This window comes from Ruditapes philippinarum, unplaced genomic scaffold (genome assembly GCF_026571515.1).
Source record: "Ruditapes philippinarum isolate M1 unplaced genomic scaffold, ASM2657151v2 ctg1407_1_1_1_1, whole genome shotgun sequence".
NCBI lineage: Eukaryota > Metazoa > Mollusca > Bivalvia > Venerida > Veneridae > Ruditapes > Ruditapes philippinarum.
Genome location: NW_026863297.1, coordinates 37105 through 55268, shown reverse-complemented (window position 1 = coordinate 55268; position 18164 = coordinate 37105). Strand labels below are relative to the sequence as shown.

Below are 18164 nucleotides of genomic sequence, written 5' to 3'. Positions count from 1 at the left end.
ATTTATGCTCATTAAAACAAAGAAAATTCATTAAATTATGCAACCTTACTAAGTTATATTTCAAGAAACGATTATTGTGTTTCATATTATCCGAATAATGTAAAAAGCCTAAATATTCAGCAAGAATGTGTATTTAAATACTTCATTACAAAAACGTTTTTGTAAGAATTAAGGGATGGGGTCGGGTGGCGTATTTAAACAAGTTCTTGAAGTACTTCCAAATGCAAGCGTCGATGAAGAAAAACCGCGAAAACACTATATATATACCCCCACTAACCCACGAAATACACGTGCACCGTTAAAAGAAAATATTTAAGGTATCACTCTATATTCAACTTAAGATACAGAAACCATACATTAACGCACATTCAAGCTTTATCCGATACGAGAATAATTTCATATATATATTATTTGTTCTATATATTGCACGAGTGTAGGACAAAAGCCCCTCCGGACAAAAGCCCCGCCCCCATCGAAAAATGACAAGGTGGACAAAAGCCCCCCCCCCCCCCCCCTATGAAATTTACACATAGAACAAAAGCCCCCCCCCTCCCCATCAAAAATACAGGTAAAATAAAATAAAATCATTACTTATACAAGAAACTCAGACCTTTTTCTTTATAGTCTATTTCATGAGAAATAATATTAAAGGGCCGTAAAAACTCGATCTCCGCTGTTTGAACTGATGACTGGTAGGATTTGCAGCAATGGAAATGTTTTAGCCCATGCCAATATTCAACCAATCGTTTCCAAGAATTTCATTAGTTCCAAAATGGCGTCCGCCGGACAGGTAAACAGAAATTAATAAATAATTTTCCTTGTTTTCGATGACAGCTGTATTTGTTTGCAGTATTCATAATGTTATGAAACGACTTGATGCTTTTGAAAATAAACTTGTCAGTGTCTCCTTTTGCTTTTTGATTTAGAAGGAAACTATTTCTCCACACTAAACTTGTGACGATGAGTCAATGTTATATTTTTCAGAGAATTTTAGTCCTAAGGCTATGTAGCCATCATGCAGGCTGAAGAAGAAAGACGTGTATTGACGCATTTTCAAGTTTGCGGTCTATGTCATATTCTAATGTTTACTGTAAAAAAACAGACCAAATAAAAAATCATCATGTTATATTGATAATCAATATTTGAATTGCATTTGTAGCAAAAAAATCCTATTTCCCCGCCTCTTACTTTTTTGGCTTGCAGCCACGGCTGCAAGCCATTTCATATGGAAAACTTGTTCCGGTTAGGTGGTTTCCTGCTTACATCTGTTGGTGCATGATTGAACGGGAAACCAACTGCAATCGTGCCAATCGCAACTTTTCGGCCTTTTCCGTCACTCTTTGGATTGATGATAATAGCCGATGTAGTTCCGATTGCAATCGTGACAATTCGGGCGATTTTGTCATACTGCGGAATTAGACGAAGTAATATTACGGAAATCTAAGCTATTTTAGTTACTTCGGTAATCCCAGTTTGTTTATATAAATAGGATTTCTATTTTTACTTGATTTATCGGTTTAAACCGTAATAAATTATAAACGAAATTGTTCCGTTTCAATTGTTTTTCAAAACGCAAAAGTTAGTTTATTTCATAATTGTTTTTTGTCTGTATTAGTTTATACAATAGAGAATGGTGACTGCAGTCTGTAGTAGTATTCCGTCTTCAAAGATCGAGTTATATTTAGATCCAACTTCTTCTTGGTGAGGTTATCTAAAAATAGCCCATGCATATCATTAACCTTGCCACCTAGCGCATCGTCTATTTGTGATCGTGTAACATAGTTGATACATGCTTATTAATTGGTACCACGTAACGAAGTATTTTAGTGCAATTACTTGTCTATAAAGCAAAGGAATGATTTCGCTGCGAAAAAGGGGAAATGAAATGTGCACACTTGTTTTCCTTCAGTATCACGTTAGTATTTTTACGATTGATCATTTTCTTTATTAGTTTTATACAATGGAGAATAGATTTCAAATCGTTTTGACAAAAAATATTCGGTTTTCAAAAAAAAAAAAATTAAATTAACACTTTATGATATACAAATACCGTAATTCAAAAAAAATGTGATAATAAATTGAAACCAAAAAAAAAAAAACAAAAAAAAAATTGTAAAGGGTTTGGATGAAGGCACAACTGTGCAAGCCTTTCCTTTTAAAAGGAAACTTTATTTAGCATTTATTACGTATAAGGCAAAGCCTTATAGCGAGCTCTTTGACAGAAATTATAGTATATTAACATGAAATTATGCAAAGCCTATGATTGGGGAAGTCGTTAAAAATTCCTTCCATTTTTTCAGTTTAAAGGTGTCATTCTGTATTTCATGCATCACTTCTGTTTTCACTCGGAACACTCGACTTTTATTTTTTTTCCGAAAAGTTGAGTTTTGTTCCGTTATCAGAAAAAAACGTCTTTTATCATATAAAGTTACATTGTAAATGGCAGCGCCTAACTAGAACTGACACTGAAAATTTAATTTTAATTGATAGGTATAGAATTCTATATAATTTTTAATTGTTTTTTATTTGATTTTCTTTTTAAATATGATGTAGTCTATAGCCGGGAAAGCCAAAGCCTGGGCCCGCCAAGTTGGGACTTTGACAGTTTCCCTTTTAATTTAAACCCATCAGTGGCTACACATTTTATGTTTTCAATACACTTAGATCTACACACTTTCGGCTGCACTCAACATAACCACACACTATATACAGCCATTTCATGTTTTATATGATATCTAAAAAATCCATCTGCCAGAGAACATAGATGGCAGGGAACCATAATATTGTTCAAGTAATATGAAATCAGGCAAACCCTATGAATGGGGAAGTAGGTTAAAATCGTTCATTTCTTTTTTTCATTTTCCATTTTAAAAAATCCAATTCGGTATTTTATGCACTGCTAATTTTATTATGATTCCCATAGAATAAGAATGATATATATAGAATGATATCTGGAAGGGATAAAAAGAATCTTGACATTCGAGAATTCCTGATAATTTCAACTCTAACCGGAAAAAATAAATGTCAATGTAAAAAATCAAAAACAGCACCAGGGTATAAAATGTAAATCGCACCTTCAGGCATTGATTGGTAATCTGTCCATATTCTGGATGGAAGCAGATTAAGTATTGTGTTTCAGACTTTCAGTATTACTAATTGACTAATTGAGGCAACAGTTACATAGGACAAATGACCGCATCTTGTTTGCCAAATTATTCTGGCTTGAACTAAACATGCATCAACTCACTTTTTAAAAAATTTAACAATTCAATGATTCAGTCTTTTATTTGGCAGTAGATAGTACAGGCTACGTCACATAATGATACAAGTTACAAGGATGGTAAATTTACATGTATGAATGGGGGCATATAATAAAAGCCTTTGATTTTCATTGATTGTTGCGGCACTCAGCTGATTAAAGGTTTTAAAAATCATTTAAATTGGATCATTTAAAGCCTGTATGAGATGCAATAAGACAGTGTAAGAAATTTGGATTTGAATCCACTAGGCTGGTCGGACTACCAGATTCGAATATTCACTAGCCCAAAAGACATTTCACTAGCACGATTCATTTGTTCAAAACAGTTGTTTATAGTGCCTCTGAAAATACAGTAGCCTGGTCGGGCTTGTTACTGTAAAAAGTTGGTAACCCGAGGAGAAATTAGGTAGTCAGGGGCTATCGGACTACTGCTAATTTCGAACGCTGAATTAAGAGCATGTCTAATACATCTCTCTGTAATTTTTATTATTTCGTTACACAATTGATTTGTTTAGGAATAACAATTATACATTTACATGTATATCTATTCTTCAAAAATATGGATTAAAAAAATCAAAAACAGAAAATTTCTTGCATCTGTTTAAAAAAACCAACTATATTTGATGACTGACTGAGAAAAAATAAGTTGTCTTCTAATTTATGAATAGTCATTCTAGCATGTTTTCATATATAAGCTATACTTTTTTTATACAAAGAAATGACTTGTCAAGCACAAAAATAGCAGAACATGTTCTTTTCCCTTCTATCTTTTGATTTATTTGAATGTTGGGAAGACACCGAACTGTTGTTCCAAATATATGCAAACCAAAACTGTAATATAATATAAAGAAACTTTTATTGACTTATAATGATACAAGACATAAGTTATATATATGACTATATTCTTTTTTTTCTTTTTTTTTGTTAAAATAATATTGGTAATTAAAGCATGAATAAGATCATAAAAACACTTGTCATTTTGAGGGTACTTTGGGTTGTTTATACCAAATTTGCGAAACACGCATTGACAATGGTAACCATTACACACCGAAAGTGTAGGAATACTGTTTTATATTCATGGGTATGTACCTGAAGTTAAGTTTTAGTACTCATGAAAGAACTTTTTTCTATGTAAAACCAGTGAAAATATTGCTAACTTCAGTGTGTTCAGGTTTTCTGACATTTGAAGTTTTGAACTTGCATCTATGTATATATTCAAAGTGTTGATGTGCCTCAACAAATTTATGCTCATGTTGTTCAAAGTAAGAATTACCAATATTTTAAGTTAGAGTTTTAAATAACAGGATGAATGTGTATTACTAATAATATGAATTATGGTCAAATTTTGTTTATTTTGAACTAAAATAACTTAGTTATAAGGTTGACCTTTATAACTCTTTTTCATTAGTGGATTTTAGTTTATGGATTACATAGGCAATAAACAACTTTCTATTGGTCGCTTATATCATTGGCTGTAAACATTTTTGTCTTTTTCACCTGTACAATTTTAGTTCATTCTGTATTTGGTTGACAAGTAGATCACATGTTAGATTCTAATTTACCCTCCTCACTCGCCCTATTTGTGTGTTGTTTGTATATCTTATTGTACAATATTGTATTTTGTATATGTCATGTCATCTTAATGTGTATGAATATACAAAAGAGAAAGAACACCAAAACACTCGGTAATCTGATTAATACTCGGGGGCTACGCCCCCTCGTACAAATCAGATAACCTCGTGTTTCGGTGCTCTTTCTATTACATATTTGCTTGATTATGAATATTGCTATTGTAATGATTATTGGGTTATCATATGGATAGACAAATCCATTTGGATTGAGTTTCTTGATGAAACAAATTGTCTTATTTGTATTTTTTATATGAAAGTGAAACATGTGATCTCTGTTTACCTAATTATATTCTATCAAGATCTAAATTTCTCTTGTGTTTTCTTTTAAATGAAAATTATAATTTAACATTTTCTGCAAAGGGAGATAATTATTGAAATAAAGTGAAATATCATTCATGTCATTCATTCAATTGCATTTATATGGCCAGTGACCCTTCAGAATGTTGCTGGGGTTCTAACCGGTAGGGGACTTATGTATTGCTTGCAATACTATGATAATTGCTTGTTTATAATAATCTAAACTTTTGTGCTGATTCTGCTGAAAGAATTTGGAGCTACAATGAACATTAAATTTATTTTGATGTTTAAAAATAGCAAATTTTTTTATGGTGTTTTCTTTAGGACAGTGTTGAAATTAGGACATCCAACGATATGGTTTATTTTTAAAGCAAAGTTATGATCAATGATAATTAAAAAGCAGGTGTCAATAACTCATATAAATACATGTAATGTTTATATTAAGTTAATATTTTATTGTAGTGAACCACTACATACATTTTTTTTGTGAATGATACATCCATAGTTAAGGTTTACAACATACTGTTGAGTTATAGAAACCCTTAAAACATGCATGTAGTTTATAGAAACATTAAATAATTAATAATTTTCAACTTGATTTATAAAAAGATTTAAGTAACAAATGAATTGTGACTTGAAATTTGTGTTTATCATTAACATTTTCGACATGTCTAAATGTTACGTTGTTTTCTTATTTTCAGATATTCAGTGGCTTTAACCTTGAATCCCTTAAAGAACCTAGGGGTTTTATCAAACCAATCCAATGGGTAAGCATTTGATGTTTTGTGAAAATGTTTGTGAAATGTGTTTGATGGCTTGCATAAATTGCACATATATAAAAATGTGTAGTTAATATATATGGAGCAAAAATGTCAGTTCTTCAGGTAAATTTTAGCTCAGCCAAGATTTAGTTTTATAAAAGAGGACAGTTAAGGCTGCTTATTTCCTATAGTTAAATTTTACTATATGTTAGTTATTTCTTTATCAATAGTTCAACAGTGCTATTAACACCTCACTGAATTATTTACTGTGACCCTGTCAGCCTCCATCAGCAAAGCTGCGAAATCACCATAATGAGATGATATGCAGAGTGCAGGTTTGACCTTTATCAGGTCAAGGTCACTGTCACACTAAGTCATTTTGTATGAATTTCAAAATTTTGTTTTAACTCTGTATCTTTTAAACCAATTTAAAGAAATCAAAACTACTTGGCAGAAATATTACTTATAATGAGACAATGCAGCACACAGGTTTGAACTTCCTGAGATCAAAATTGGCCCTGCCCTGGGGATCACTTGATTTATTGACTTATTTAGGGAAAGACATTTTAGACTCATTGTGTGAAACTACAACTACAATTTTTAGTGAACATTTGAGACTTACTGTGTGAAACCACAATGCCAAGAAGTTAGATATTTGGCATGTAACATCACCTTATGGACCATTAGTGACTACATAACTGGTATTAATATGCCCACTGGCTCTGAGTGTAACTTACATTGTAGTTAATATCTATATAGACTTTCATAGGAAAATACTTGTGAAACTGCAAAGCCCAGATCTTTAATACTTGGCATGTAATATCATCTTGTGGACCAATACATAACTGGTGTTAATCATGCCCTTTGGGTCAGTATTGTCCTCGCCCCTGGGGTCACTTAGTTTATTGGCGTCCGCGCCGAAGCGCGGCGCCCTTATGGAATGAAATTAGATTTTGTGAAAGGGCGACAGCATTTTCTTGAGCCTTATAGTCGGTCATAATAAAAGCCGATCATTCCGATCCGTATGAGGGTGCTTGATTAAAAAAAATGTCTCGATATGTACAATGAATAGCGAACTGGAGAATTTCGCAATGCATGAAATAACCTTTTCCTTCTCTTCGTTTTTTTTTTATTTATCATTTTGTAGTACACAGTGGGTTTTTATGGTATGTTAAAATAGAATGATGAGTTGTATAGCTTTGTATTGGAAAACATGTTTTTAAAAGTCTTATTTTGTGAAACTACAATGTCTAGAGCTTAAATATTTGGCATATAGCATTGCCTTGTTGGACTGTACAAAACTGTATTAATCATGCCCCATGGGTCAATATTTGCAGCGCTCCACAGGAGTCACTTAGTTGATATAGTTTATTGTATAGGAAAACAAATTTAAAACTGCAATGTCTAGAGTATTTGTCATGTAGCCTTTCCTTGTGAATCTCTACAAAACTGATATTAATTTTTTACCATGCCCCTTGGGTCAATATTTGGTTTGCCCTGAGTGTGAATGATAATAGGCCATAACTGTCTTCTTGTTAAATGACAAGATAATTTTTATTTGTTGAAAAATTTCTTTACATTTTCTTTTTCTGCTTTGTCTCTGGCATGGTGGTAGGCCAAATAAGGCCACCATGGCCTGCTTGTTTTCACACTGTGACACAGCTAGTGTATTGTGCAAAAGATGACATTCTTGTATTATTTTATAAATAATGACATTAATTTATGTAAATATCCATGGAAACTAGACTACTGCATGTTTTTGTTGAATTTTCATAAACAATAATATAATGTTGAAGTTGTTCTGAATATTTCCGTTTGTATACTGATAATGACAAAATAGTCAGACAACCAAAGCTGTAATATTGCTTAATATAGACTCTGTCGACAGGTTATTATTTGTTTAATTACACAATACACCATTTATTATATGTTAAATGACACATTCAATAAACTGAACTCTTTTAAAGCCACACAAAGACTACCCTTAACCATCATTAATACTGCTTACTGTCTGAGATAAGAACGTACAGACAATCTGAAATACAAATCCAGCTTTTATGAGGCAATTCCAGTTTGATTAATACTGTAGAGATGTCAATGTCCATGGATAATGTAGCCAATATTGTGCTTTTTATGGCTACTTTATAGGATAGAAAAAAAACATCATTTTTGTATTTAGTTTTTTTTTTGGAACAAAAGTTGATTTTATATAAGTTCAATATTTATTTAGAGGCATGAGTACATTATACCTTGTAGAACTGCAGTTGAGCAGAAAATGTCTTCTTGTTATACTATTAGTGTAGCATTTGATACTATTTTGACAAAAATTTAGATTTACAAAAAAACAAAAACAATGGTTACCATTTTCAGAGAATTTTAGTTGCTTTTTTTACCTTATAAATCATACTTGATGACAGTCTCGGAACTGAACAGAAAAGAACTGCAGTTCACATACTACCACATTGATGTAGAATACTTAACATTTGAGCCGCGTCATGACAAAACCAACATAGTGAGGTTGCGACCAGCATGGATCCAGACCAGCCTGCACATCCGCGCAGTCTGATCAGGATCCATGCTGTTCGCTTACAAACCCTATTACAAGTAGAGAAATTGATAGCGAACAGCATGGATCCTGATCAGACTGCGCGGATGCGCAGGCTGGTCTGGATCCATGCTGGTCGCAAACCCACTATGTTGGTTTTGTCGTGACACAGCTCATTTGGTCCCTGGCGTTGCTTTGTTTTGAAGTTTGTAACACCTGAAGTAAGCCAAAATCATCTCTCCTGTTTCGGGGCCATATGACCTAAACTGTGCTGGTGGGCAGTAAAACCAAACACTCACCTTCAGCTTCAGCCAAATTTTTAACAATCTTGTTCATTGTGCTTATTTTTGTGTTGGGTTCATGATATGTTTCTTATAATTGACCTATAAACACATGGCTGTAATTATTTGCTGTAAAGTATTGGAGACTAACTACCAAGTAATTTTATTATCAAATTTCCACTAGATATTTGTCAGACTGGCCTGTGTCAAAGTGGTTATTTAATGTCAGCCTCTGGCAGATAAATGGCAAGATGTGGCGACTGGAATTATTTCTCTGCTAGGATAATAAATTTATCTTTAATGAATGGTGAGAAAACTGACACAGTTTTTTTTTTTAAGATAAAGTACAGTATACATGGTGTATCACTGAAGACTTTTGGCAAAAAAAAAAATGTTAAAGATAATATAAAACTTGAATTTTCATTAATACTATGAGAGTGAAATAAAAAGGCATTATATGTCTTGCATGTCAGACAGAATTATCTACTGTTTACACTGGTGCTAGAAAAACCTGTCTTACACCCACCTTGTGTAAGACAAGTTGCGTGCCTTAAATGACGTTGTTCCCACATGCTTTTTATCATGTTTTTGAATAAATTGGGTTCTTAGAATTTTGCCTTTATGAATGAATGAAGTTGTAAATTCATATGCTACTATGAAAAACGTTCTGCAATGAAAATATTAGTTTTAGTAATATAGTACATAAATATGATTTCCTTGTTATATGCAAGAAAAAGAATCATAAACCGGCTGCCGTAACAGACCGGAATATCTAGCTCTTGGGTATTTGTGTTTAGTGGAAACTTTGCAACCGTAAACAGTTACCCAAGAGCTAGATGATTCCAGTCTATACCGGCATCCGGTGTAAGATTCTTATAGTACAAAATGTTAGGTAGTCTATTAACCCAAATCCTGCAGAATTTCTTAAATGGACTTGTCCAGCTGTCAATTTTTTTAACAGTCCATTTCCAATTTTAGGGACATCAAAATGAACACTTGGAGTTTGTCAGCCAACAGTATAGAGTCTGGCCAGACTGCATGAAAGTAACTGGTGGCAATGGTCAATCACTGTTGGTTCCTGTGGGTTAAGGGTTAAGTCACTTAATGTCAAACACCCATTGTGGGCCAAATCCCTAAACATTATAAGCCTCCAACATTTACCCTAAGACTTAAAATAAAACGCAAATTGTTCCTTTTGTTATATTTCATTTTTCATTGACAAGTTCATTGTTTGGATTACACCTTACCACATCTAATATTCTTAATGAACATGTCTATCATTCAATAAGGATGAAACCATTCAAATTATTTTTTGGGAAAAGTTCAAATTAGATACTGATGAATAGCAAACAGTGCAAACCATAATCAGACAGCACAGGTAGAATCTTTTGTTGACAGCACGCTGAAAGTTAAATTGCAACACTGTGAGGAGAGGTATGTTCCCTCTGATCTGAGATGACCATTCGTGTTGTAGGGTTCAATAATTATAATAGTAAAATGACATACCGTATTATGGGTAGGGTTCAATAATTATAATAGTAAAATGACATATAATATTATGGGTTACAACATTTAATATATAAAAATTCAGGAACAGCCTTGATTTCTTTAGAATTAAACAGATGTGATTTTATTACTCCATTGAGAACATTTAGTGTTGTAAAATTTAAAAAGCGTGTCTAAATTGGACACGTAATTAGGATTGAAAGAGTAATTTAATTTTGATTAATTAAATTTGATCATTAAATAGAAAGTCATGTTCAGCATGAATAATTGAAGACCTTTAGCATGAAAGATGCTGAAAAAGTTTCTCACTCATTAAGATACATTCCTAATCATTCTAAATTTTGCAATTGACTGGTTCACTGCTTTGAATTTTAAACAGTCCATTTTTAGCTCGACTATTCGCAGAATAATCGAGCTAATGCAGTCACCCATTTGTCGGCGTCGGCGTCGGCGTCGGCGTCCCTGTGGTTAAGTTTTTGTATGTAAGCTGGTATCTCCATAACTACTGAAGGGAATGGATTGAAACTTCACACACTTGTTCTCTGTGATTATCTAAGATGATTGGCACAAGTCCCATAACTCTGATTTGCTTTTTTTCATAATTATGCCCCTTTTTCGACTTAGAAATTCTTGGTATAGTTTTTGTATGTAAGCTGGTATCTCCATAACTACTGAAGGGAATGGATTGAAACTTCACACACTTGTTCTCTGTGATTATCTAAGATGATTGGCACAAGTCCCATAACTCTGATTTGCTTTTTTTTATAATTATGCCCCTTTTTCGACTTAGAAATTCTTGGTTAAGTTTTTGTATGTAAGCTGGTATCTCCATAACTACTGAAGGGAATGGATTGAAACTTCACACACTTGTTCTCTGTGATTATCTAAGATGATTGGCACAAGTCCCATAACTCTGATTTGCTTTTTTTCATAATTATGCCCCTTTTTCGACTTAGAAATTCTTGGTTAAGTTTTTGTATGTAAGCTGTTATCTCCATAACTACTGAAGGGAATTGATTGAAACTTCACACACTTGTTCTCTGTGATTATCTAAGATAATTGCCACAAGTCTCATAACTCTGATTTGCTTTTTTACATAATTATGCCCCTTTTTCGACTTAGAAATTCTTGGTTAAGTTTTTGTATGTAAGCTGTTATCTCCATAACTAATGAAGGGAATTGATTGAAACTTCACACACTTGTTCTCTGTGATTATCTAAGATGATTGGCACAAGTCCCATAACTCTGATTTGCTTTTTTACATAATTATGCCCCTTTTTCAACTTAGAAATTCTTGGTTAAGTTTTTGCGTGTAAGCTGGTATCTCCATAACTACTTAAGGGAATGGATTGAAACTTCACACACTTGTTCTCTGTGATTATCTAAGATAATTGCCACAAGTCCCATAACTCTGATTTGCTTTTTTACATAATTATGCCCCTTTTTCGACTTAGAAATTCTTGGTTAAGTTTTTGCATGTAAGCTGGTATCTCCATAACTACTGAAGGGAATGGATTGAAACTTCACACACTTGGTCTCTGTGATTATCTAAGATGATTGGTACAAGACCCATAACTCTGATTTGCTTTTTTTGCATAATTATGCCCCTTTTTCGACTCATGAATTCTTGGTAAAGTTTTTGCATGTAAGCTTGTCTCTCCATAACTACTGAAGGGAATGTATTGAAACTTGAAGAGTTTGTACCTTTTCGGACAATTTTATGTATTCATATAGGTAAGCATTATTATACTCAATGAAACACCCTTGTGACAAATTTTCGAATAGTCGAGCGTTACTGTCCTCCGACAGTTCTTGTTCATGTATAAAGGTTTTTTTAGCCCTGAGTCTGCAGCAACAGATTCTTATATAGTTTTTATATTGAAATTTTCCCTAAAAATGATAAATGGTTTTGTCCAGAGTAAAAAATGGATTAGTCCATTTAAGATATTTAGCAGAATATAAGGGTTATTATCAAAATGCCAGAATTATGCATCAGATGATATAAGAGTCTGGTCAGATAAATGGAAATGCAGATTTTCACCGACTATATACGGGCGGCTTGTAGGCAACTCATAATCGACAGTAGCGTTCAAAGGGTAAAGTCGCAAATAGATCTTTCCTGCATCAAAAGATTTGAAAAAGGCCATTAAAGATACCTTATTAGAGAATATGTGTGGATCAAACAGTAAATCAAGAACAGGGTGAATAGTTGAATACGGTTCATTGGGAGATTTACAGATGGTGATCAGTTTACTGGTGAAGCTTGTCCAATATGACTGTAATTCCCATGTAAAAAGTTCCAATGCCTTGTTATAATTTCCGTGTTCTGCTTACATTAATGCCGAGATACCTAGGGGAAATAAGATAGACAGTCTCAAATCACGCGGCTTTTACTTTATACAATGACAATCGGGGAGAAAAAACAATGTTTGACGAGATGCTAAGACTATGTCACATTCATTTTTCTAGTTGACTAGGTAGTGTCACAATTTTGTGTCACTGTTGTGTCACGGTACGGAACTCTTGATGATATAAATATCTGGTGAAAAAAAAAAAAAAAAATGAGACAAAAGAATGAAATTGACAACTGGTCAGCAAGGGACAAAGTTCTAGTTTCTTTTCTTTGAGTTAATATTGTAGGAGACTTGGTTAGATAGAAGTGACTTTGATTTTGATAAATTCTTTTAAACATAAAAGTGATGTGAAAATTTCTTCTATTGTTTTAATTTCGAAACAAGTGCTTAAAATAAGAGCTTTAATACTCGTTGCTGAGCCATGATTCTATTAAGCATTGAAATAATTTTGAATTGAAGTTTTAAGAGAAATCTGGTATAAAAAACTTTGTATTGGATTTAAATAAATTGGAAGTGTTTTTCTAGAAGAATGCAAAAAATAGACACTTGTTTTGTCAAGGATAATAGATTTAATCTGCAAACAATTTTTTTTTTGAAACAAGAGCTTTTGGAAGGTATTTTTTCTTAAGTTTTACTAGGAATTACATTTAGAAAAAAAAGGAATAAATGTCAAACATTGCGTGACTGGAAATTGATGTATTTCAAAACTATAGAATATATATATGGCTGTTAGGAAATGATGTTTCAGTGAAAAAAGGACAAGTAATAGGAATGTTATATTTTGTAAAATGACTGATTGTATGCAGGAACTCAATTTCTACTGTCTGGTCAGGTAGATAGAGCTGAACTACAAAGAAATATGATTGATAAAGGAATACATTCAATACTTGACCATAATTATGTGGTGATCATATTGTAAGAGAATGAGCCATTTTACATTATAGGAGGAAAATAGATGTATGAATTTGGATTTATCTTAATTCCATTTGAAAATAGTGAGATTTGAACAAATTTGAAATGGATAGGTGCAAATTATATGGATTATTTTTATTTTTTTGTGAATAGGAGCAGATTTGCTTGTTGGATATGACAATTTTTTTCCCACAATTTTGGATATCATCCTAATTATATAAGTGTTAGATATGACACTTTGAAAAGATAAGATTTTTTTCAAAATCTGGCAATATTTTGTAAAGACAAGTGGTTAGGAGCTAAGGTAGAATTATGATTGTGATGATCATTTTTCTCAAAATTTTTGATGTGGTGAGTTTTTAAATTAATATTCTGTTGGTTTCTTACATGTCATATTAATTGCTTTTCTATAAACTTTTCATATAGTTGACTAAGCCAAATGCCATCGTGCTATATAGCTACCAGTATGTTGTATTGCTGATTAACTTAAGGCCAATGTAATTAGGTTTGTAGTGTTAGTTTACCAAAGGCCATCTTGTTTCAAACCAAATGAATATATTGTATTGCTGGTTTGCCAAAGGCAAGCAACATTGTTTCATACCAAATAAATAAATTATATTGCTGACTAGCTATAGCCCATTTTGCGTCATACCAAATGAAATGTTGTATTATTGGTTTGCCAAAGGCCATCTTGTTTTAAACCAAATGAATATAATTATTGTATTGCTTATTTGCCAAAGGCAACATTGCTTCATACCAAATGAAATATATTTTATTTTATGCTTTTCAGTGGATTACTGATTTATCCGTGAAAATTATATTTGATAATTTCACAGTGAAAATTATCAAAATATAATTTCACTTTTTTCAATGACGAAACTACTTTTTTAAGATTTTCCCCATGTGGTACCTCAATTTTATTTTTACTGACAATTCTGACAATATCAGGCTGTTAAAAAAATAGCAAAGCTGAAATAGATAAATAACATAAATGTCAAAAGTATTAAAAGAGAGAAAACTTACTTCTATTCCTTCAAATTCCAATCACAAAATTTCGTCTCTAAATTTTTTTGTTTCGTTTTTACAGTCTGAAAAATATCCCGAAACAACCAATTTTCAATCACAACCTAAATTCAAACACATTCTTAATTCTGTGGCGCTGATGTCATGTCTGACTAAAGTACATAAAGTCACTTGTTGTATTAACTTAAACACTTGCAGGAATGCCATACTTGATTAATTGTCAGATGTTATCAGAAAAACAATAAGAAATTGTTTATTTTAAGTGACACAATGTAAATTGCCCAACTTTAACTATCTCAAAATAGCCACTTGTTTAAAATAGTGGTAAAAATTGTTCCAAGCAAGTTCATTTTTTTATGAAGTATTGGCTACAGAGTTTTACCATTTACCTCAGTCTTCGGTGTATTTAAAACATTCAATTATATGATGTACCTGTAAATATTCATCAGACTTTACGTAGGGGTCCTAATTGATAAAATCTTAAATTGTAATCAAGTTTTTTTCAGGTGATGATTGTAAAATTAATCTTTGTAAGCGATACCATTTGGCAGATCTAGACAAGTTTCCATATTTGGTAATATTATAAAGTGGGGAAGGACAATGGCTGTAATAATTGGATGCATTTATCATTTTGCACCCCAAATAGCGTACTGAGAAGTGACACCTTAAACTGCCCTTTTTATACACATTAACAGTAGTCATACCATACATTGTACTGTACATATGTTTTAAAATTTAGTGTAAGTTTTTTAAAATCCTGTAAAAACTGTTGAAAATCATTGAATAGACTGTTGTGAAATTTTCTACAATTTTTAGTAGCCCTGATTTATCTTGAACAAATTCTTTAGTGGTGATTACCCTGCTGTTTGAATTTAGGTTAAAATATCACGGGGAGTGACCTGAGTGGGTCTTATCGTTTTTATTGTTTTTCTAAGAAAGATTAAGACATATTGAAAATGTACCAACCATAAAATGAATAAATGTTGATAGATGCATTAATATCTAATATGAATTTAAAGCATAATTTCCCCTTCCATTTATTATTGGCTAAAAACAACTTAACTGATTGAATATTGGTTGTTCCGGGATACATTCCTTCCCCATGCAAAACTGCTCTAGATGACATTTGGGCATATTAAAGTATCCTACGAGCAATAACTGCCGTATGCTTTATGAAAAATTGAAAAGCATTGACAGCTATCACTCGTAAAATAAGTAAATCAACCCAGCGTTCCTTACAATGCCTTAGCAAGCTTCCAAGTTTTCCATTTTCCTAGCTCCTTTTCTGAATGTTTTCACTTCTGTCAACACTTATTTTTTGTCTGTTACAATCCTCAAATAAGTTTTCTTTCTTTTAAAAAGGTGTATGACTAACAAATCCAAATTATATCCTTCTGTATCTTACACAATTATTTTCCTCCCATGAAATACACGACTTTAAAAAATGGCTGCCGTTTACATTTTACAAAGCCAGGTCTAATATAAATTCGCAGTAAGTAACAGAAATATGGATGGATGGTTGGACTTTTTCTCCTACAAGAATTGTTTGTTTTTATTATTAAAACAAGCGATCATTCATATTTTTTAATAAGATGAATAAATATCACATTCATTTAACCTTCATTGGCGGACTTATTTTTCAGCTCAAGACTTCTTGTTTTTAATGAGAAATTCCCTCTAAATGGGGCTCTCAACGGGGGAAACAGATTTTAATATCAACGTTAAAATTATGGAAATTTCGTTTTAACTTGTTTTAAAGCATAAAATAAAAAGAAAATTTGTCTGTTTGTTGTGTAAGATGTAATTTATTTCATCTCGTGAACTTTAAAAACAGTATTCTCACTCGTGGCTACGCCACTCGTGAGAATACTGTTTTTAAAGCCCACTCGATGAAATAAAATTTCATCTTACACACAAACAAACAAATATCCTCTATGTATTGCTGAAGTTATAGGCCATCTTAGTTCATACCCATTGAATGTGTTGTATAATGCTGGCTAGCAAAAGGTCATCATTTTCGTTTTATACCAAATGTATAATGTTGTCTTGCTGACTAGCCAAAGGACAACTAACAGACCATTATGTTAAGTACCAAATTAATATATTGTATCGCTGGTTTGCCAAAGAAAACATTTCTTCATACCAAATGAAATATTTGTCATTGCTTCATACCAAATGAAATATATAATATGTATAGGCCATTTTGCTTCATACCAAATGAAAATGTTGCATTGGTGGCTAGCTACAGGCAATCTCATTTGCCACAAACATTTCATAATCATATTATGGCTCGCAAAAGGATATGATGTGGCATGGCTAGCTGGCAGTATGTTGAATTTTTGGCTAGATTGAGGCCATCTTACTTGTTACCAGCATGTTATATGGCTAGGTAAAAACTATTTTGCTTGCTTGAAACATATTGTAGCTTAGGCTAGTAGCCATAGACAAGGCTTCTGGATACCCATATGTTTTATTGCTGGTATTCCTGCTTGCTACCAATATGTCATATTGCCAATAGAAGACCAACTTGCTGTTTGCTGCCAACATTAACTGTGGTGGTTAAGAGCTAAAGACAAACTTGCCAGTTAGAAACTTAGAGCTAAAGGCAAGCTTGCTGATTAGAGCTTAAACTACAAGCCAGTCATATTGATGGCAAGGTGAATTGGCAGGTGTGATAGGTCAATGAATCTTTTCTGCCAATTAAATACTATGGTTTTATAAAAGAAAAACTTATATCTAACTATAAATAATTGTTGCCAATTTTAGAGAATTATATTGTTACAACTGTGCATACATCTACAAATATATACAGTTTTTGTAATAACTATAAAAACAAAATAACTAAATGTTGATGAGCTGCTAACTATCAGCGTCTGCATCTCAGAATGGTAAAATATTAATTTCATACAAATATACACATAGTCTCTCCTCAGCTATGATGCCTCTTAAAGAATTTAGCAGAGCTATTTATGGCCATATTATGCATTAGCAGAGCTATATATGGCCATTTATTTTACATTTGTACATGCATTTGTTAAATATTTATATAAGTTAAACATTCTTGATTTATGAATGACCAGTTGTATAATTATTGAGTTTTTTTAAAATCCATACTGTTATTATGGTCATTTACATAAAAATAGACATTGAATACCATACATTTCTCAGAATGGGTTTTGACAAAAGTCATGACAGGTGTAATACAATCAGCATTTTTCCTTTTCATATTTAGTGCAGTAATAGACTCTCTCATAAATAAATATTTTTGGTTTTTCCCAGCTAATCCGGGGGTACAAACAAAACTTTTACAGTTACAACCTCGAAAACAAGAGCACCGCTAGGCGGAGCATTATATGCCCGAAAGTATTTTTTTTAGTAAAGATGACCTTGACCCTTGACCTTTTGACCCCAAAATCAATAGGGGTCTTCTACCCAATATGGACAATCATCCTATGAAGTTTGAACATTGTGGGCCAAATGGAACTGAACATATGCTCCGGAAACTGTTTTCAGTATCAAGGTAATAGTGACCTTCACCTTTGACCTTTTGACCCCAAAATCAATAGGGGTCTTCTACCCAATTTGGACAATCATC

At 32.5% G+C, this 18164-nt stretch overlaps 1 protein-coding gene across 1 annotated transcript in view; it reads left to right on the top strand.

Annotated features, from left to right (window-relative positions):
* The first annotated feature begins 714 nt into the window (after nt 1-714).
* The window catches only part of LOC132721759 (synaptophysin-like), a 42695-nt gene continuing 25245 nt past the window's right edge, over nt 715-18164 (top strand). Inside the window, exons 1-2 of the mRNA XM_060706125.1 lie at nt 715-790; nt 5889-5954. Coding sequence (XP_060562108.1) covers nt 773-790; nt 5889-5954 — 84 coding nt within the window. The 5' untranslated portion in view covers nt 715-772. The remainder of the gene's footprint in view (nt 791-5888; nt 5955-18164) is intronic.